Source organism: Garra rufa, chromosome 6 (assembly GCF_049309525.1).
Source record: "Garra rufa chromosome 6, GarRuf1.0, whole genome shotgun sequence".
Lineage (NCBI taxonomy): Eukaryota > Metazoa > Chordata > Actinopteri > Cypriniformes > Cyprinidae > Garra > Garra rufa.
The window spans coordinates 37,853,069-37,875,640 of NC_133366.1; the positions used below are offsets into that span (position 1 = coordinate 37,853,069).

Genomic DNA, 22,572 nt, shown 5'->3' on the forward strand with positions numbered 1-22,572 from the left:
CCCAACTGTAGCTGTGGTACTAACTCAGACAGTGTAAGGTATTAATCAGTTTGGTTTCGGGTTTAAGGTAGCGTTGCGTTTTACAGTTAGTTTTGCAAGCGGTGAAACTGGAATTAATAAGATAGCTGATCTATTATAAATTTATAGAACCGTTTTCCTAACACTGAGAAAACACATGAGTCACTACTGTATTCATGTTGATACAACGATGGTAGTACGAAAATGGCGGTCTACCTTGAACTTTTGTAAGTTGTTTTACAGGCTTGTTTTACTCATCTGGCTCGTTGGTCTAGGGGTATGATTCTCGCTTAGGGTGCGAGAGGTCCCGGGTTCAAATCCCGGACGAGCCCTTCTTTTTTATGTTTGCAACAAGTCGAAAATATAATGTTCACATTATAAATGACTTTCAGTCAGAACTGTGGAAGACCTGGGGCCAGTTGCATAAACTTGGCTACTATGTTAAGACTGTGTCTTAAGTGCTTAGTCTAACCAGTTAGCCAAGAAGTAATAGTCTTATTTTTCGGATTTAAAAAAAAAGTAAAAATTTGTGAAATATTATTGCAATTCAAAATAAAAAAAGTTCTATTTAAATATACTTCAAAATATAATTTATTCCTGTGGTGCAAAGATGATTTTTTTTTAGCATCATTATTGCAGTCTTCAGTGTCACATGATCCTTCAGAAATCATTCTAATATGCTGATGTATAATCAATGTTAAAAACAATTGTGCTGCGTAATTTTTTGGGAACTGTGATACTTTTTTCAGGTTTCTTTGATAAATAAAAAAAAGTTTAAAAGTCTAACTTTTGTGTTACAATATACACTACTATTCAAAAGTGTGGGGTCAGTAAATCTTTTTTTTAAAGAAATTAATACTTTTATTCAGCAAGGATGTGTTAAATGGATAAAAAGTCATAGTAAAGACTTATGTTATTAAAAAAGATTTCTATTATGAATAAATGCTGTTCTTTTTAACTTTTTATTCATCAAAGAAAAAAGTATCACAGGTTCATATATATATATTTATTTATTTATTTATTAAGCAGCACAACAGTTTCAAACCTAATAATAAATCAGCATATTAGATTGATTTCTGTAGGATCATGTGACACTGAAGACTAGAGAAATGGCTGATGAAAATTCAGCGGTGTCACAAAAATAAATTATATTTTAAAGTATATTAATATAGGAAACCAATATTAGAAATTGCAATAATATTTCCCAATATTACTGTTTTTTCTGTATTTTTGATCAAATAAAAAAGATTAAAAACACAATGACAACACATTTATACAAAATAGTCACCATAAAATGTTTATTGAATGATACATATTTAAATCTATATAATACAAAAAGTGTCTGAACAATTTGTATTAAATTCACAGTTTGATATAATGACACAGCATAATATTCCCTTTGAACTGTGAAAAAATAAGTAATTCAGAAAAGACAGAAGATTCACATCTTTATAAAAAACATAATATTTGTTTTGGATTAAAAATATATCATAATCATGCTTTCTATAAATTGCCCATTCAGTCATATTATTCCATTCAATATATATATATATATAAGTATATATTAATATATCTCCATTATCCTATCCGATTAGTTCAGTTCTGTGATGTGTTGTACAGCTTTGCTGTGTTTTATACATCAGACCAAGAAACAAATGCTTCATCCTTTTTCTCTGTAATTCTTTCTTTGACTCATCTCAATCATTTCATTAAGGACTTTTTCTCATTCTCTTGCTCTTTTCCTCCTTCAAAATTGTCCTTCAGTTGAGAAAAGAAAAACAGAAACCGATCTTATTACAAACTACTATTAGAAAAAGAAAAACACAGAGATTTAGCCCAAAGCTTTAAGATATTCATGGACCCCCATTTACAGATATTTGCCATTTCAAATCTATTTTAAAGTGCACTGTTTCCGTTTACACATTGCTCAACATTTGTTCACGTAAAAATGATTTGCAAAACCTACAAACAGAAAAACAAGAGTACACTCGTCCCTGCATATATCCACGCTTAACAAATATCTCACAAACAAAGTGTTAGCAGTAAGATAATGTTACCCATAACCTAGATGAACTCACTCTAATAAAATAATAATGCCCCTTATTGAATGGTTCACATTTATCACATTTCTCCACCTAAACACCCCTCAGTGAAATAACATTTTACCCTTTTGAGCCTCAGACACTGGATTTGATAAAATACAACAAGACACAGCAAAATATTTAGGATTATATGAATATTCATGATTACACAAATTATTCAAATATGAATAATGGTGAGATTAAGCAAAATTAAGCTTTCTATAAGTCCTTGCAACTAACATGTATGTGTTGGATGATTCTTAGACCAGCCTATCAGCATTCAAAACAGCATTTTGACCTCTCACACTAACTTTCCACCTGTATTTTTAAAACGTAGGGTAAATCATTACTATAATTTCATTACTAAATCGTAAATTGTGCATGTGCATAGTTGCAAGAACTTACACAGTACATAGTACTTACGGTAATAAACTACAATTAATAAAACAAGCCACTGTTTTACAAGGTAAATAATAGGTCAGGTGCTCCGAAGTGACTTTTGGAACCAAAAACTTGTTAAAACTTAACTCTTAAGAGTTAAAGTATAGACCAATTTGGAGTAGACATCACGCGCATCGTGATGGCAGAAAATCACTGGTAACAAGTGGAGTAAAAAGGGAAAAATCCATGGAATAAGAGATAAAATGTATTGTTGTGCCTTTGAAAGTTAGAATCAGAATGCCGTCGTCAAAAACGCCATTTAAACCACCGTGTCCTAACTGCACGCGCCGCGACACGCGATAAAAGGTATCTTTTCCATGTTAATCTGAGTTTTTCTTTTAACTAGCCGCGACGGCGACACGCGAAATTTGTATTTTAGAAACGGTTTCTATTTCTGCAACATACAAACTATGGCAGTGATAATCTCAGGTGCTTATTAAGTGCTTTATTCAATGTTAAATGTGTCTAATGAGAGTTTGAATTTCATATCGCGTGACATTTATAGCCATACTTAAAGTAACAACAGGTAGCTTACCTTAGATCTTGAAAATACATTAACGCAAACATGTAGCTACGTTAAAACTGCGAACCAACAAGCATATTCCATACAAAGATGGTATCACTCACTTAGTATGTAGTTTTAATAATGTTAAAAAGGTTTAATATTTTTGAATTAGATTAGAAACTTCTATTTACTTAGGAGTGCAGTTCTGAGTGGCTGTGATATCTGTCACGTCGCGCTGCGGCGTCGCGTCTGGTGTTGACGGTCAAATTGTTTGTCGCTGGAATCTTGTCGCGTCGCGTGTAATTAGGACAAACGGACAGACTAACTAAATGGAAGTTTAGTTTATATGTCATATTTCAGACTTTATAACTCGATTTAACTCAACAATAGTGAGTTTGTTCATTCTAAGGGGAAAAAAGCCAAAGTGTGGGATATAAACTCAAAATAGAGAATGACGAGTTGATTTTTCTAATCGTTACTGTGTAATATAATCTCAGAATCAGATTTAATTTAAAAAAGTTTACCTTTTTAATTTTTTAATCAACTGTTTCCATATACTCCCACTTGACAACTAATTTTCTGCCACCAGAAAAAAAAAAAAAAAAAAAAAAACATAATCACTGTTTGGTTTGCAAACACCGAATTGGCCTATAAAGGCCCATTCACACCCAGGACGATAATTATAACAATAAAGATATAGCTTTAAATATACCTCTAAAATGTAAAAGAGTCCACAAAAAAAAAAACATTGACAGCCAAACAGAATCCATTCTTCTTTAAAAAGCATTTAAAGTGGCATGTTGACGCTATTATAGTTATTGTTAACTAGTTATCTTTACAGTTATCGTTCTTGGTGTGAACAGGCTTTAACGACTGACTGACCCAATCAAACAATCTCAAAAAATATATGAGGGTGTAAGACAATCAGCTTTGGTCCTTACACTGAAACATGAAACACACATACTGAATACATATACAAGATCTGTGTATCCACATTCATTTCTCAGAATAATATACAAAAAGAGAAAAATTCACATTGTGCAGGTTTGACCCGAGTTGCATTTTAAAACAACATTAAAAGTGTGAAACTGTTCTGAGTTGTGTTTGTGTGTGTGACTACTGGCTTACTGTAAATGTATTTTGCTTGTTTGTGTAGTGCTGAAAGTGGCACAATGGCACAATAGCCCTCTGACCTGCAGAGGGCAAAACAGAATGAGCGAGACGTGTATAGAAAGATAAGGAAGGGACAAAGAAAAAGACATAAAGGTGCCTATTGCTTTGAATTTAAAGGGGTGATATCCACAGCACTACTCCATATCCATAGTAATGGTGACAAAATCCACTTGGACAATAATTCTTTTCATGAAGTATGAGCTAGCCATCGTATGATCCATCAACTCCACTCTTTCTTCTCATACATTGTTTCCTGAACAGGCAGGGGACGGGAAATACAAAACGGCCCTTGGCATCACTGAAGATGAAGCTCCCATGGGGCAACGGCTTAATCGAAGGTGCAATTTCCACTCTGTTCATGTGTTGGAGTTTTGGGCTCACACCAGCAGATGGCGCTTCTTGTGCAGAGCGAGGTGGTCAGAGCGAGAGAAGGTGCGATCGCAGTCGGGACACTGGAATGGCTTTACACCCGTGTGCTTCCGAAAGTGACGCGTCAGCTCATCTGAGCGGGCAAACTTCCATGTACAACCTTCCCACATGCACTTGTAAGGCTTTTCTCCTAAACGGTCACACAAAAAGATGAGAAGAGTGTTTATCCATCCGTATGAATAGTCAAACTAAAATTTAAGTAAATGAGCATTTTTATCTTTACACAGGCAATAATCTCCAAGATGATTTCTTTTTTAAATAAATAAATATTCCCCAAACATCTGAATGGTATGGGTGTATTTCCGCAAAATATAAACATTGATGATAATAATAAACTATTTTTCTTGAGCAGCAAATCAGCATATTAGGATAACATTTTAAAATAAATTTGAAGTCAAAAGTTTACATACCTTGCAGAATTATTCATTATTTTAGCAAAATAAGAGGGATCATCTAAAATGCATGTTATTTTTTATTTAGTACTGACCTGAGTAAGACATTTCACATTAAAGACATTTACAAATAGTACACAAGAGAAAATAATAGTTGAAATTAGAAAAATCACCCCGTTCAAAAGTTGTTGTTGTTGTTGTGTTTTTTGATAGTTGTTCATGAGTCCCTTGTTTGTCCTGCACAGTTAAACTGCCTGCTGTTCTTTAGAAAAATTCTTCAGGTTCCACAAATTCTTTGGTTTTTCATCATTTTTGTGCATTTGAACCCTTTCCAACAAAGACTGTATGATTTTGAAATCCATCTTTTCACACTGAGAACGACTAAGGGAGATGTGCAACTATTACAGAAGGTTCAAACGCTCAGTGATAGCTCAAGAAGGAAACAATGCATTAGGAGCCAGGGGTGTAAACTTTTGAACAGAATTTTCATTTAGTACTGGCCTTTAGAAGCTAAAGAGCTACATAGCTCTTAATGCATTGATTTTCCTTTTGGAGAATCGGTGAGTGTTTGAACCTTCTGTAATAGTTTCATATGAGTCCCTCAGTTATCTTCAGTGTGAAAAGATGGATCTCAAAATCATACAGTCATGTTGGAAAGGGTTCAAATACACAAAAATGATGAAAAACCCAAACATTTGTGGGACTTGAATGACTTTTTTGAAGAACACCGGGCAGTTAAACTTTTCAGGACAAACAAGGGACTCATGAACAACACAGAATTAAGAATCAAGTGTATGTAAACGTTTGGACGGGGTCAAATATATTTCTTGTTAAATATCTTATTCAGGTCAGTGCTAAAAAAACAATGTTTTTTGTATGATCCCTCTTATTTTGGTAAACTAATTAACATTTTGCAGATTCTGTAAGGTTTATGGAAACATTTGTCTTCAATTTAAATAAAAATCTGTTATTTTAAACTGTAATAATATTGAATAAAATTAGTAAATGCAGCTATTTGTTTCCCCCCAAAACACATAATGTTTTCCCGAAAAAATGATGGGAATACATCCAGAGTGTCACAAAATTAATTATTTGTATAAACACAATTCAGCATATTTAGGCTATTTACCTGTATGTGTGCGTCTGTGAGCTTTCAGGTGGGAACTTTTGGTATAGACTTTATTGCAGCCATTGAAGTCACAGCGATGAATTCGACGCTTCTTCAGTGGATCTGGAGACTCCACCTTTCGACGTACAATCACTGAGTGTGTGTTTCCCCTGTTACAGATGAAAAGAAAGATGAATGTTTGAGGTGCACCTCTTGCTTTAACCACCAGAGGTCAGAACCATAACACAGTCCACCTCAAAGCGGAGCTAGACAGTCTTTTGTATTAAGTTATCTCAGTATTATGACCTTAGTGCACAGTTCTGTCACATTCCTCATTTATGAGTTTTATTAGTAGTGCTTGCTTATTACTGCTCACACGTAGGCCTTAACTTCAAGGAACTGAAGCAAATAACTCGTTCCACATCGTTTGTGCTACAGACATGAATAATACATCCAAAAGTGCAGCTAGTTGAGTAACGCTGTTGTTTTTCAACTGACTGGACTTATAATTTCCGACTTGCAGACAATAAACCAGTTGAAAAACCTCCCATGAGTTTACTTTAACAGGAACACCTTTTACTGTAAGTTCCTGCCCAAAACACCCTATAATTAAATACATCCTTCTTCTCTTTCTTTATTTTTTTTCTCATGTCTCCATTAAACCTCTCCGTACACCTTACCCTCCCTGTCTGTTTTAAGCTACATATTTTCAGCCTTCGTCCACAATGTCACGTACTCTCCCACTTCCTAACATTTGTCCCTAAAAGTAGCTTTTTTGCCACCGCACCCAAAATAAAATGATCATTCTACCTCTGCCTCCTCCCTTCCTCTCTCAATCAAGAGCTTTCTCCTCCCTTCCTCATAAACAGCGCTCCTTTCTCTGTATTTCACCACCTTTTTTCCTTTCAGTCACATACACATCCACTGTGAACATGCATAAAATAAGATTGCAAAAATGTCTACACAAACTCTCAAGCATGCACTTGTAGGCGCTTAAGCACAGATATGTTCCCACCCCAAGAGGGTTAGAAGAATACTTGGAGACACACTGTCTCTGAAATGCATGCTGGGGGAGTTTATCAGACCCACAGCAAGAAACATCAGATATAGAAATATATGTATTACGCCACACACATACTTGTATAGATAGACAGATAGATAGATACTAAGTGTACAGTATGTGTAGTATCTGTGTCTAATTGCAGGTGTCTATATGGAATCCAGTAGGTTGTTTTTACACACAGATGTACAGTGAGTAAAAAGTGTGTAAAAACAAGCGGCAGAACCCTTTAAAGTGACAAGTTGTGACCTGTCTCACATGCACACATGCACATACACAAGCTTATCTCATCCTATCTTACAATTTTTAATTAATGTCTTATAGTACATGCACAAGCTGTGATCATACAAAATAAAACAAATGGTGATATAATAAAGAACAAATTGCGCACATGTGTGTGTTTGAGGGCTCAGTACTTACTCATAACATGGTGGGACAGTAATGATGGGTGAGGTTATTTCCTGGCTGTGGGAATCCTGAGCTTGTTCCGGGTGGGGCTCGGATTTAATTGGCTTCAGGAGCTCATAGTTGTCTGGGGGATTCTCTGACTTCATTATGACTGAAGACAAGACACGGGAGACAAATCAATCAACCATGAAAACAATATGTAGAGATATATTATTACAACTGTCACCCATCACTTTACAACAAAGGTACATGAATAATCATGTACTATTACCTAAATTAATGCTGACTTCAACATGAGCTCATGATTAGTGAAGACATGGGCTAATTATGAATCAATCAATTGATATCCTTAACTACGACTGGAGTCACATGGATGCATGCATATTCCTGCATAAGGATGGCACCTTTAGTGCATTTTTTTTACCATGGGGACCCTGCTAAAAACTTGTATTTTATCCTCTGGAACACAATTTTCACCAGGAGGACCTCTTTCCAAAATGTGATTGTGCTAGTTTTGAGTAGCAACTGGGCAGGTTTTGCTTTGAAAACCTGACAACCCTGCATACTAGATACATTTGAGTGTGTTGAGAGTTCTGTTATAATGCGACCTCAATCATGTGATATTTAGCCTATGGAATGCAAATTTTACCATACGGAGCCTGCTAAAAAATGTGTATTTTACCCCCGGAATGCAATTTTTATCAGGAGGACCTCTTTCCGAAACGTGATTGGGCTAGTTTTGAGTAACAACTGGGCAGGTTTTGCTATGAAAACCTGGCAACCCTGCATACTAGATACATTTGAGTGTTTTGAGAGTTCTGTTATGATCTGACCCAATAATGTGATATTTAGCCCCTGGAATGTGATATTTAGCCCCGTGAATGCATTTTAATGAAAAGGTTTGACTACTTTAGTAATTTCCATGAGTACAAATCTTTTTAAGTTTAAGCATAAAAAGTTTAAGCATATAATGATTATAGGGAATTGTGTGTTTCTAATTTTATAGCAACAGTTTGGACAGGACCCTTTGCTATTCTAACATGACAATGCCTCTGTGTAAGGCCAGGTTCAAAAAGAAATCATTAATTCAGTCAGTGTGGAAGAACGTGACTGGTCTGCATAAAGCCAAGTCCTAAACTTTATATGCAGACCTCGAGCCAAAACCCATCACCAAACACCAATGACTTGTACACACACTTTTAGAACAGAAAAAGGCACATGCAAAATGGTGGCAACAAAGATGAAAACATGATTCATGTATTTAAAAATTGTATTTCCATCTCTGTTGCAACAGTATTAGAAGTGTCTAAAATGACTATACTCACATGTGCAAGTCATTGTACATTGTATTTATAATTCCTTCTTTTAGAGACTGTTTGGTTTAGTTTACCCCTAAATGTTAATTAACGTATTAACTATTAAACATGTGCAAACATGTAGTTGTTGTCGTTATTCATATGACTCCAGTTGTGGTTAAGGATAGCTCTTAATTGATTCATGATTAGCTCATGTCTTCACTATTTGTCAGTTCATGTGGAAGTAAGCATGAATTAGTATTAGTACATGATTATTCATGTACCTTTATTTTAAAGTGTTAGCCCTGTGTGTGATACACAATGTCATCCAACTTACATTGTTTGTGGTTATCAGGATCCTCAGGTGTGACGGGTGATATCATGATGGATGGAGACAGGTGTAGTGGGGGAGGGTAGAGCATAGATAACGGCATAGAAAGTATTGGTACAATAGGTGTCAAAACCTGCATCAGATATAAACCAGAAAAACAAACACAGTTGTATTACGACACAAGAAATGTCTGTTGGTCGCAAATTACTTCTATGATATACTCTATTGTTCAAATATACTTTTAGGACGCATTAAATCTACCAAAAATGACAGACTTTAACATTACAAAATTTCAATTCGAAATAAATGCTGTTATTCTAAAGTTCTATTCACCAAAGAATCATGACATTTATCACTGAAATGTATTGATTGACAGGCGATCTGACCAATCATAACGCCAAATCTGCCATTTTGTTCAACAAACAAAACAGAAGTTCGCAAATTAATAGACTAAATGGTGTTGACGTCTTTCCACGGTTGAGGCAACATACAATCTCATGTTTATTTATGTGTATTTCATGCTATAACTAGCAGGAAGAGATCAATTCACGTTTGAACCACTAGAACTGAGGCCCTACAGTGATCTGCTACATTAAAGAGCCCCAAAAATTATATTTATTGTATGAGACATTAATACCAAAAGTAACCTGCCCTGTCTTGTATATCGACATGTTGTCAGTGTTCCCTTTGCTCTGCGATATTTGGCATGAGAACGCAATCACCTCAATTCAAGCAGTATCTGAACAGATCATCTTTACTACTAGTTATAGCATGAAATAAACATGAATGAACATACGAGTTATGTTGTCTGAACCGCAGAAAGATGACAATACACCATAGTCCACTGACGTTAATCTAATTGTCCTGTTTAGGTTGTTTGTCAGACAAAATGGCAGATTCTGCATTATGATTGGTCAGCTCACCTGTCAATCAAACTCCCAGAGAAGGTTAAAATCATGCCCTACATTCCAGAACGCAACTTCCATTTTAGGCCGATTGTAAATGAACTTATAATAAAAGATGTGTACTATCAAGTTATCACCACAGTGCTTTTTTATAAGGCATCACCCCTATTCTTACCGGAGGAATAGGAAGGGCCAGTGGTGGGGTCAGCTGCCTTGTCTGAGACCCGGAAGTGCTTCCTGTTACAGAGCCGGAGCCAGAGCCAGGGCGAGGACGTGACACCGGACTGCAGCTCTCATAAGGGGATGGGGGAGTAGCTCTGGGAGATGACGATGCCAGAGATGATGAAGGCGATGAAACGGAGGATCTTTTGCTGACGGATAAGTCGACAGGCTCGCTCTGGGAGAGATGGACATCCTGGGACAGAGGGTGTGTGTGAGGAGGGCTCATGTAGGAGTAGTGTGCTTGGTGGTAGTGAGGAGAGTACAGGTGAGCTGTGGAAGTAGGGACCATGGAAGGTGACAACACGACTCCAAATCCCTCCGGTGCAGGTTTAATCAGGTACGCTGGGTAAGTCAACGACTGAGAGAGAGAGAAAGACAGAGACAGAGACATTAAACATGCTGTGAACTTGCTAGCATATTTACACATTCACATGTACATAATTACACAAGCGCTCATATAAAGCAGCTGCACCGAGTGAGTCTGGGGACTATAAAGACTAACTTTGAATGACTGAGTATGAGCCAAATTCAACTTCCCACCCCATATAAACTCCTAACCTAATAAGAAAGGAATGCATGTCCATCTGCAGCCAGAGGAAGAGAGAAAAAAGACCAAGTGCGAGATGAGTTGTAGAGATATGCATTGTACGATCCGAATAATATACTCACGCGATTCATAAATATCCTTCTTAGTCTCTATAAACGAGTCTTGTGCATGGATACTGTGCTTTAACAAACAAACCGATGACCCAAGACCAGGGTGCTCAGATGGCATTATGCCAGGCAGCCCATTGTGTGTTAGTTGGTAAGGCAGGTTTGTTATTGGAAACGGAAAGTGAAGCATTGTTTTCTATAAAATCACATAAACCGGACGCAAAGAACTAGACAAGTATCAGGAAGGCGGAGGAACATTTGAGATTAGTCCAAAACAACTTCTTTTGGCTAACAGACTTTAATCAGGTTACACACCCTATTGAATTTAACACGGATGAAAACGAGGCTGTGAGGGATACAATGGCTCGCACTTTATCTTTAGCTTTTGTCTACTGAAAGTACAATCAAATGAAAGCAATGTACTTCTATTACTCACAGCCTCGTTTTCATTTATGTCAAAAACTAAATAATGCACTACCCTGACTAAGGTCTATACACTACCAGTCATAAGATTTTTTATGTTTTTTAAGAAAGTCTCTTTTGCTCACCAAGACTGCATTTATTCCATCCAAAGTACATCAAAAACAGTACAATGTTGAATATTTTTACTATTTAAAATAACTGTTTTCTATTTGAATATATTTTAAAATGTAATTTATTCATGTGATTTCAAAGCTGAAATTTTAGCATCATTACTCCAGTCACATGATCCTTCAGAAATCATTCTAATATTCTGATTTGCTGTTTAAAAAACATTTTATTATTATTATTATTATCAGCATGTGACCTAGCTGATAAAATTAGAAATGTATAGATAAATACCATGTTGTTATTCAAGTTTCATTGATCAATAGAAAGTTCAGAAGAACAGCATTTATCTGAAATAGAAATCTTTTGTAACATTATAAATGTCTTTATCATCAAAAAAAAAATACTGACTCCAAGTGTTTCAATGGTATAATTTATAACGTTACAAAAGTGTTTTATTTTTAGATAAATGTAGATCTTTCTATCCATTAATGAATCCTGAATAAAAAATGTGCTTAACATGTGAAACTGAAGACTGGAGTAATGATGCTGAAAATGTAGCTTTGATCACAGGAATAAATTAAATTTTAATATATATTTAAATAGAAAACAGTTATTTTACATAGTAAAAATATTTCAAAATTATACTGTTTATGCTGTACTTTGGAAGAAATAAATGCAGGCTTGGTAAGCAGAAGAGACTTCTTTAAAAAACATTAAAAATCTTACTGTTCAAAAACTTTTGACTGGTAGTGTACACTAAAAATGTGTTGTAAAAACTAATTTCACTCAGAAACTGTTAGTATATTTCACACATAATTATGAAGAACACACTGAATTAAACAAAATTTAAAACAAAAAGTAGAAAGACTAAAAAAAAAGGTTTTTTTAATAAAACAAATTTATTGGAAAATATTTGCCCTTGTACTCACCATGTCTGAGTTTATTGGGTCACACCTGAGCATGGCTGCCGCCGTTGGAATTCTGGGAAATACAGAGAACAAAGAGTAGAATATCAGTTAGTAACAAGAAATCCCAAATTAGAGACATGTCGTTAGCCATCAGGAAGTCATTCTTCATTCCAAGCACACAGAAGCAGAGAAGCATGCAAGAGGTGCTGAAACACTAAACACTTGAAGTACAGGGGAAGTTAAAATGCCGAGAGCTATGAACGCTGTTTGTGTGTGCTTGTACATAAGATTGCAACACTATTAGAGAGCTTTTTCCACCTGACCCACTTACCCAGTGGTCTTGGGAAACAGGAACGCCACATCATAGTGTTGTTACTAAATGCTACTATTTCATCCTTAGGGTGTTTCTTCAACAGGGGCTTTTTGTCTTGGATGTTTTTTTATTACTTAACTGATAACTTTCCTCTTTTGTGTTAAATGTTAAATGACTGTAACATTAAAACTGAATTCAAAGTTTTTTATTTATTTTTCTTATGCTTACCTACACTGCTGTTATTTGATCAAAAATACCGTGAAAATAGTCATATTTTGAAATATTATGACAATTTAGTATAAAATGTGACCCATTGTCCACAAAACCAGTCATAAGGGTAATTTTTTTAAATTGAGATCATCATCTGTCGTGAAGAAATTGTGTTTTTTGAGGAAAACGTTTCAGGATTTCTCTGCATATAATGGACTTCTATGGTGCCCCCGAGTTTGAACTTCCAAAATGCAGTTTAAATGCAGCTTCAAAGGGCTCTAAATGATCCCAGCCGAGGAAGCAGGGTCTTATCTAGCAAAACGATCGGTTATTTTCTGAAAACATTTACAACTTATATACTTTTTAATCTCAAACGCTTGTCTTGCCGAGCTAGACAAGACGAGCATTTGAGGTTAAAAAGTATATTAATGGTAATTTTTTTTTAGAAAATAGCATCGTTTTGCTAGATAAGACCCTACTTTCCTCGGCTGTGATCATTTAGAGCTCTTTGAAGCTGCATGTTGGAAGTTCAAACTCGGGGGCACCATAGAAGTCCACTACATGGAGAGAAATCCTGAAACGTTTTACTCAAAAAACACAATTTCCTAACGACTGAAGAAAGAAAGACATAAACATCTTGGATGACAAGAGGGTGAGTACATTATCTGTAAATTTTTGTTCTGAAAGTGAACTACTCCTTTAACTAATGGAACCTTATTGTAAAGTGTTACCTAGTTTTATTTAAGGAAAATATATACATTTTAAAATTAAAAGAAAACATTTTACACAATTAACAATTATTTTTTGTCCCTCAGTTCATTATTCCTGCCACAATTTGAAGTTAATGTATTCAAAGCATGCTGGAAATGAAATTTGAGACATTAAAAAATGTGTAAATCAGAAGAATGTCAAATTCCTGTTCTGCCTGATATTCTAGTCAGGCAAATTAAACAACAGTAAGAGTGTGAAAAGTCTATTATAAGAGACTTTGCAAAATCCACAGGGTCAAAAGCATCCATAGTAGAAGAATAAAACAACTAACAAGTCTACAATGCACAAAGGAAGCTAAAAGAAAAGATGAAAGGTCTACAGCAATACCAGCTCATCAGATATCTTAGATATGATCGTGTGGTCTTGCAAACACAAAAGAGACAAATATGTTTTGCTGTTTGATCTGTCTGTGTGTTTTGTTTGAGACCACAAAGCCTAACACAAAGATGCAGGTGCTACAGTCTATAGGTACTACAGGTGCTGATTGATTTCTATTTCCAAAAGGTAATTTAATTTAAAGTAAAACTGACCAGTGCCGTGCATAGACTCAAGGCATAAATAGGATGGGATGTGGGCCACTTCATCAGTGAGCCATGAGACTGACTTAATGATATGTGAATGCTTTTACAGTCCAAAGTCTGAGAGACAGAGGAAGAAAGAAAGAGAGGGAGAGAGCGGTGAATGTAAAGTCTCTTTTTACAATCATTAACCCAGGGTGGTGCTGTTAACACACACAAACACACACGCACAGAACAATCTATACTAGGTCCACAGAGTCCAGATCCACTCCCAGCAAACTGAACACTCCTCAGTCCTCAGACACACATATATAAACAGGAGTACTATAGCAAGAGACAATGCCGATCACACACACACACACAGGCTTGTGAAATACTCCTATTGGCCCCAGGGTCAGGTGTGGGTTAACAAAACAACACACTGAAGCATACACACAAACACAGACATACTCATCCAAACCTGAAACCAAGAGTATAGAATTCCATACAGATAAAGAGACACACCAAAACATAAGACAAGTCACAACAGATGAGTTAAACGCCATTCAAGATCAAGTTCGAATACTTCACTATGACGTCTGTAGTGTGTTAAACGAATAGTTCAGCCAGTAATTAAAGTGACACTATCATTTGTTCATTTGTTTTCCATTAAATACAAAATGAGACGTTTAGCAGAATGTGCAGGCTGTTCTTTTCCATACAGTGAAAGTGAATAAAGTGGTAGTGAACATCACAAGTGACAAATATGCATCACAGACTTAGTCATATTTCATTCGAAATTCCAGAATAGATGGATGGATCTTATTTTGCGTTCCGTGGAGAACAAAAACGAAAGTTATGTAAGTTTGGAATGACATGAGGGTGAGTAAATAATGACAGAAAGTTTATTATTGGTTGAACTAGCCTCACATTTAGAAAACTGAGATGAGCCCTTTTTAACATTTTGATGATTTGTTAATCAGCAACTACAGTTCAAAAGTTTGAGGATTCGTAAATAAGATTCACTCATTTTTTTAAGCCTCTTATGCTTATCAAAGCTGCATTTATTTCATACACTACCAGATTTTTAATGTTTAAAGTATCTTTTGCTTACCAAGACTGCATTTATTTGACCCCAAATACAGCAAAAGTAATCAGTGATATTGTGAAATATTTTTACTATTTAAAATAACTGCTTTCTATTTCAATCTATTGTAAAATAAATAAAAAAAATTCAGCATAGTTCAGCATAATTACATCAGTCTTCAGTGTCACATGATCCTTCAGAAATCATTCTGATATGCTGATATGCTGTTCAGGAAACATCATTTATTACTATTATAAATATTCAGTCGAGTACATTTTGTCAGGAGTCTTTAATGAATAGAAAGCTATCAAAATCAGCATTTGTCTGAAATAAAAAGATTTTGTAACATTATACACTATACCGTTTAGAAGTTTTTTGGGGGGTGGGAAGATATTATAGAAATTAATACTTTTATTTAGCAGGGATGCTTTAGTTTAAATTGATCAAAAGTGATGATAAACACATTTCTAATGTTACTAAAGATTTCTATTTCAGATAAATGCTGTTCTTCTGAATATTCTATTCATCAAAGAAACCTGAAAAGATTCTACTCAGCTGTTTTCAACATAATAACAATAATAAATGTTTTTGAGCAGCAAATCAGAATAATAGAATGATTTCTGAAGGATCGTGTGACTGGAGTAATGATGCTAAAAATTCATCTTTGAAATCACAGGAATAAATTACATTTTCAAATATATTCAAATAGAAAACAGTTCATTTAAATAGTAAAAATGTTTCAAAATGTTACTGTTTTTGCTGTACCTTGGGGATCAAATAAATGCAGGCTTGGAGAGCAGAAGAGACTTCTTTAAAAAAAAGCATAAATCTTTCTGTTCAAAAACTTTTGACTGGTAGTGTACAATAAAACAGTTATATTGTAAAATATTATTACAATTTTAAATAACTGCTTTCTATTTTAATATATTTTAAACTGTTATTTATTTTTGTGATGCAAAAAAGATTTTTTAGCAATCTTCAGTGTCACATGATCCATCAGAAATCATTCTAACATGCTAATTTTGTTCTCAAGAAACATTATTATTTATATTAAGAACAGTTTTGCTTAAAATTGCTTAATACTTTTGTGTTAACTGAAACATTTATTTCTTACCCCCTCACTTTTGAACAGTAGTGTATACTTATGCGCTTTGTATACTTACAAAGCACAGCTTTTTCTTTTTTGTCTGCAGCAGCATTGAAGTCTAAGCTCCTTCTTAGGAAATCTTAGTCAAACAAACAGTCCTTTTCCAAATAAGAGACAGATATTTTTTGTATCACCCTCATAGTGCACACGGACAGCCCTCAGTAAGGAAAAACAAATGCTGTTTTGAATTTCCCTATATGGATTTTGTCATGTTTTCCTCTTTATAAGACAATATGATGAGGTAAAGTAGAGAGAGAGAGTGTTCAAAACTGTCCTCTGGGCTTGGCAGAGTTCAATTGAACCCATTACATTAATCACAAAACCTTTCACGGCTAGCAACAACAAAACACACACTCACACACACACACACACACACACAAAAACTCACAAGACCGTTAATTAAACTTTACAGTCTAATAAAATAAAGGGAAGTTAGTGCACGCTCCACTAGATGTGGTTAGTATGGAGAGATTGAAGTGCCAACTAGTGCAAGACTTCATAACACATCAAACACCAACAATTATCGTTCTCAATGAGCAATTAAACTGAGGCGTTCAAATCCTTAATTTTACTATAATTATAGTCTTTGTAAGTGAATTACTCAATATGTTCCTATCCTCTGTCTCTCCACCCCTGTTATATATAATTAGCTGAAAACACATATTTAAAAGTAAAATTAATGTTTTTCGAATCACACATTAACAGCTTTATATTTTGTTAACAAGGTTAAAGCTTAAGTTTAATATTTCCAAGTATTAATTATTTTTCTTGAATGCTGTGGTGTGTTTAACCTCAGGCGGTGTGAATGAGTAGTTCGTTCAAAGACTATTTTTTGTCAAATCTACCAAGTGTGATACCTTATAAATTACAGACGCTCTTCACTCAGCATTGCAGAGCGGTGAAGTAGGCAAATCCGTTAAGACACACGCACACTCAAAACCACAGAATGCCAGTGTTACGCTCTAATGCAGTTTCCTAGTGGAGAGAAATAGTCCAGATTGCTGACATAGAGAAAATGACGGACCGAAATTACAAAGTGCAAAATCTAATAGCAAACCCATGTAAAACCAAAACCTGGTTCAATGCACACAACCAACATTCTCAGGTGTCTGAGACTGAGAGATGCATGAGATCTGAGATTGAATGATGATCACAATGTGAAAAACTTTACAGATAGGCTTCTATCTGACTGAAAGATTTGGGCCCGAGACCAAATTTAGCAAGAAGGCCGCAATGTGTCTGTTACTGTTTCCATAGTACGACTAACACAGAGAAGCTTTGCTACATGGGGGCCATAGATTCCCTTCTGGCCTTTCCTGAAACTAAAGAAAAGGAGAAAGAAAGACATGGGGAAAGAAAAAGAGGCTGAGCATTTTACACAATGGTATGCAGCTCTGAAAATGATCCTCTTTTGTAGTGGAGTGTTTGTGTGTTTATTGCGATAACATCAGAGTATTGATCCAAGGAAAGGGTCGTGTGAGTGGGTGGAGGGTCTAAGCATGTGTGTGTGTACTCCCCCTAGGCAGCCTCCCCTCAAATGCTGAAAACAGGAAAAGAGGCTCCATGTGCCAGATGGAATGTCTGACGCAAACCTCAGCCTTGAAACAAAGCTCAGAATACAACAGCCTTACTGACCCTGGGACTTTGACTGTTAGTTTTATTGTATTTGATTTTACAACAAAAACACTATGTCAACCATGCACATATGTACAGTAAACCTAATCTTCATACAGTCCAAAATGCAAAAGTGGGATGCTCAGATTTTGAGTAGCTGAAAATCCACACATTCTAAATGCAGGCCAAGCTGATCACAAACCAAACCAATTACCGCAGCCTATAAGAACTGGTATGTGTGCCATGCACCATTTGGTCAAATTTGAATTAATTTGAATGTATAATCCAAGTGATCATATCTGACTCTTAACCACAAAACCACTCTTAAGGACATGAGTATATTTTTTTGTAGCAATAGCCAAAAATATATTGTATGGGTCAAACTTATACATTTTTCTTTTATGCCAAAAATCATAAGGATATTAAGTAAAGATCATGTTCCATGAATACATTTTGTACATTTTCTACCGTAAATATATCAAAACTTACTTTTTAATTATTAATATGCATTGCTAAGAACTTCATTTGGACAACTTTAAAGGTGATTTTCTCAATATTTTGATTTTTTGCACCCTCAGATTCTATTTTCAAATAGCTGTATCTCGGGCCAAATATTGCCCTATTCTAACAAACCATGCATCAATTAAAAGCTTATAAATCTTGTATTAAAAAAAAATACACTTATGAATGGTTTTGTGGTCAAGGGTCACATATATGATTAAAATGTCAGTAGCTCATGAATATTATTTATATAAAAAATATGATTCAAGGTGTCACGCAATTTCTAACTGTTTGGATGTACATTAACTGAGGACCTGCCATGCATTTTAATGCAGTACTGTTTGTTAACATTTAAACTTATTTCTCATCATTTTTCAACTCAGAAATGTGACAAATAAAATGTTTAGTAAAAAAAAATACAACTGAGCAAAAGGAACTTGCCAACATGATCCTGCACACAGTGTGTTTAATTTGCCTAAAATTATTTTTGCATATAAGCTTAGCTATCAGTTATCTATCACTGATCATAAACTGACTGAGAGAGTGTAAATCATGTAAGTTACTTGTGCTGAAAAAAGATTCCAGTTTAAGTCCAGCCATGAATACAGAATCTGTACAACCACAGCAGAGCCAATACCAGTTCATGTCAACAATATAAAAGTAAGTGCCAAAAGAGTAATATTAATACAACTAACAATCAAAACAAGCCGATGGCAATGACAGATGTCAATGACATATTCCTCATTTTAAAGTGGCTAAAAATACTATTTAAATGCAATTCATGCATTTTTGGTAAATGACTTGAATTCACCTCTTCTTTGATGAATATCCTTTTTAATTTTGTGATTTTGACTTTGTGATATTGTTGAATGAAACACATAGGTGGTGTAACTGTCCAAGGATTGTAAAAACAAACAAACAAACAAAAACTTATGTATAAACGGTATATTTGAAATGTGTTGTTCAAATGAAGTAACCAAGAAAACTTCCTTATATTAAAGACTGAATAAATGTCTGAATGTTTCTAAAACGTTTGAATATAATCAGTCATTTTCATATAATACAAAGATGACATTTCTAAAAACTTTGTACACATTCTTATTTGACACTGACCCATGAATGTCTGTCAAAAGTACTGTAGAAAAGTAGCAAACGTATATTGTGTAAAATAAAACTTTTTAAAACGAACAGAAGAATTTTTTAAAAAGAGCTACGATTTGTTTTGATTTATTGAATATTAAAACACTATTTATTTAAATAAATAAAAGACTGACTAAAATGTAACTAAAACAACTACAGCAGGACGGTTCGATTTTGTTTATTTGAAGTCAGACTATCGTATTTAATGAATAAAGTAACTTACTTGTCAGTAAATATTCCTCAAGTTAAAAGTGCGCCGTTATGAAGGACCGCAGACGACAGCAACAAACCCGGATCACGATGGCATGAAACACATCCAAATGAAACACTTGCATTTAGGCTGACGCCGAAAAAAACTTCTCCGAGAGTTACGAAACAACTTCTTGTCCAAGTGTTTAAAGTTTCCTGAGTGAATTGAGCGTCTATCACATGATTAGGGCCGGGCGGGCGGTCGCTCGCGGGAGGTGAGGGTGGGGCGCGCCGCGCTCTCGGGTACTTGGCTCCAGATACGCGCAACCGGAGACAGGAGGGGGCAGAAGAGAAGAGAAAGGGTTGGGTGTGTATGTGCCTGCCTGCCTCTCCCTCTCCGCCCTTTCCTTCCTTCTCTGTTTGTCTCTCTCTATCTCTCCCTCTTTCCCTTCCTGACAAGACACGCCTTACAGAGTTTCAAAGATCTAACAAGCCTGGATAAAGGTCGAATGGTTCTATAACAATGGGTGAAGACAAATAACTTACATAATTTACAAATCATACATTTATTATTGTTAAATGTTCGATCATGTTGGTACAAGGTGCATAATGCCGGCCCCCAGGGCCCACTGTAAATATTATATTCAAATTATTTCATGATTTATAGCTTACACTACTGGTTGAAAGTTTGAAAGGAGTCTCTTAAGCTCACCAAGGCTGCTTTTCTTCGATCAAACACAGTAAAATTTATTATTATTAAATATTATTACAATTTATAAAGAACAGATATATTTTAAAATGTAATTTCTTTAGTCTTCAGTGTCACTTCATTTAGAAATCATTATAATATGCTGATTTGGTGCTCAGTTATTAATAATGCTTTTATCTTATTAATGTTGAAAACATTTCAAAATTAGTTTTTCAATATTTGTTTGTAAACTGTGATACTTTTCAGGATTATCTGATATATATAAAGTTTAAAACAACAAAATAACAATCTAAATGTCTTTGACACTCTTAAAAAGTATTTATTTACTTTTTCTCTTAATTACCTCAAACTTTTGTGTGTTGGTGTATTGCGGTTTATTATTACACTGCGCCACAGTGAAAGCAAACTACGACATTATGATTATACACTGAACCTGTCAGTCACGCAAAGGTGTGTATGTATAGATGGGTTGCTGAAGTTATTGTACACTGGATTTATGCCAAGTCATCAGCAACAATAACATATCGCGTACCTGATGACGCCAGTGCACATAAACCCAACCTGTGTCTATTTACCTGGAATAATAAAGCAAACCATTCAGATTTACTAGACCTTTACCAGCATTACGCTCACCCCCAACACTCTCGCTATCTCACCCACCCACATCTCTCTCTCTATTTCGCACACACCTGCAAAACCAATACTACACAAGTGTGAATTTATTTTCTTTTTGGCAGTTAGGGGTGTGGAAGTGGAGCTGGCGAAACTCCACACACACAAGTGTGTTTGTATGCATGCACAAACCCACTTTGCACGTGTGCGTGGATGACAGAGGGTGTCAAATGATTATGACGGTCATATCTATGATTTTATGACTGTAATATTGTGTGTGTGTGTGTGTGTGTGTGTGTGTGTGGGTGGGTGTGGGTGAGGGTGGATGTGGGTGTATACAGGTATAGACAGGATTTTCATATAACTAACATCTGACAGCCTGTTTTTCAGTGATTAATTAATGAAACAATAGCAGATGGTGTCACTTGTAAATGCACAATAGAAAACGCCTTTGCCAGGATATATTCAGGTAAGTCAGGTCAGGCAAAAATCAGTTATGGAAAATATGCCAAAAATCCAGAAACTCATTTGCTGTCAAATAAATAAAAGTAAAATCTAAACACAAAATGAGTTGGAAAACTTCACACCTTCTATGAGCCCAAAATAGAATTCTAAAAAACAAAATTAGAATGGTTTTGAAAGCATGATCTATGAAAGTCATGATGTCATCATAGACTCATTTCTTCCAGCCAATGGGAATTATCGCATGATGTCATGGAGGATGGAACATTTGATCTTATCTCATTCAGGGCTTTGTGAAGCATAAAACTGGGTTTGTCAAGAACCAATAACAATACAACAGAACTGTGTCAACACATATTTAGAAACATTCCAAAAATATTCCTTTTTTGTTTTTCATCTTAAAATGAATTCTTACTAGTGGTCAACTAGTATAAATTCTTCAACGGCCAATATCTGACTGATTTTTATCTCAGTATATACTGTAGCATAATGGCAAATAAGACATACATGTCTTATTTTATACATTATTAACTGAAAACAGAAAAAAATTCAAACAAAATGTACACTGTTGTTCAAAAGTTTGGGATCTGATTTTGAATGTGTTTTTTAAGAAGCCTTTTCTGCTCATCAAAGCTGCATTTATTTGATTAAAAATATGTAAATAAAAACATTCATATTGTGAAATTATGGAATTTTAAAATAGTAATTTTCTATTTGAATATACTTTAAAATATCATTTATTTCTGTGATGCAAAGCTGAATATTTACCATCATTACACTAGTCCTCAGTGTCACATGATAATTTAGAAATGAATCTATCAATGTTGGAAACAGTTGTGCTGCTTAATATTTTTTTGGA

General features: G+C 35.0%; 1 protein-coding gene and 1 non-coding gene across 2 annotated transcripts; one reads left to right on the top strand and one right to left on the bottom strand.

The window, feature by feature from the left end:
- The first annotated feature begins 278 nt into the window (after positions 1-278).
- Positions 279-350, top strand: trnap-agg (transfer RNA proline (anticodon AGG)). Its single transcript has one exon. It is a non-coding gene; the product is annotated as a tRNA-Pro (tRNA).
- A 952-nt stretch (positions 351-1,302) lies between these two features.
- On the bottom strand, positions 1,303-20,233 carry klf3 (Kruppel like factor 3 (basic)). Its single transcript, XM_073842210.1, has 7 exons — positions 19,965-20,233; positions 12,483-12,534; positions 10,322-10,726; positions 9,248-9,374; positions 7,628-7,766; positions 6,169-6,317; positions 1,303-4,777 (listed from the first exon to the last, which is right to left on the bottom strand). The coding sequence occupies exons 2-7, from the start codon at positions 12,513-12,515 to the stop codon at positions 4,596-4,598; spliced, it is 1,035 nt and encodes a 344-aa protein (XP_073698311.1). The 5' UTR covers positions 12,516-12,534; positions 19,965-20,233; the 3' UTR covers positions 1,303-4,595.
- Positions 20,234-22,572: the final 2,339 nt, after the last annotated feature.

Bases quoted from the DNA above. Each gene is read 5' to 3' on its own strand.
- klf3 (XM_073842210.1), bottom strand. From the start codon at position 12,515: ATGCTCAGGTGTGACCCAATAAACTCAGACATG. The intron at 10,727-12,482 runs GTGAGTACAAGG...TCTCTCTCTCAG, and splicing joins ACCCAATAAACTCAGACATG to TCGTTGACTTACCCAGCGTA. The intron at 9,375-10,321 runs GTAAGAATAGGG...TATCTGATGCAG, and splicing joins TGGCCCTTCCTATTCCTCCG to GTTTTGACACCTATTGTACC.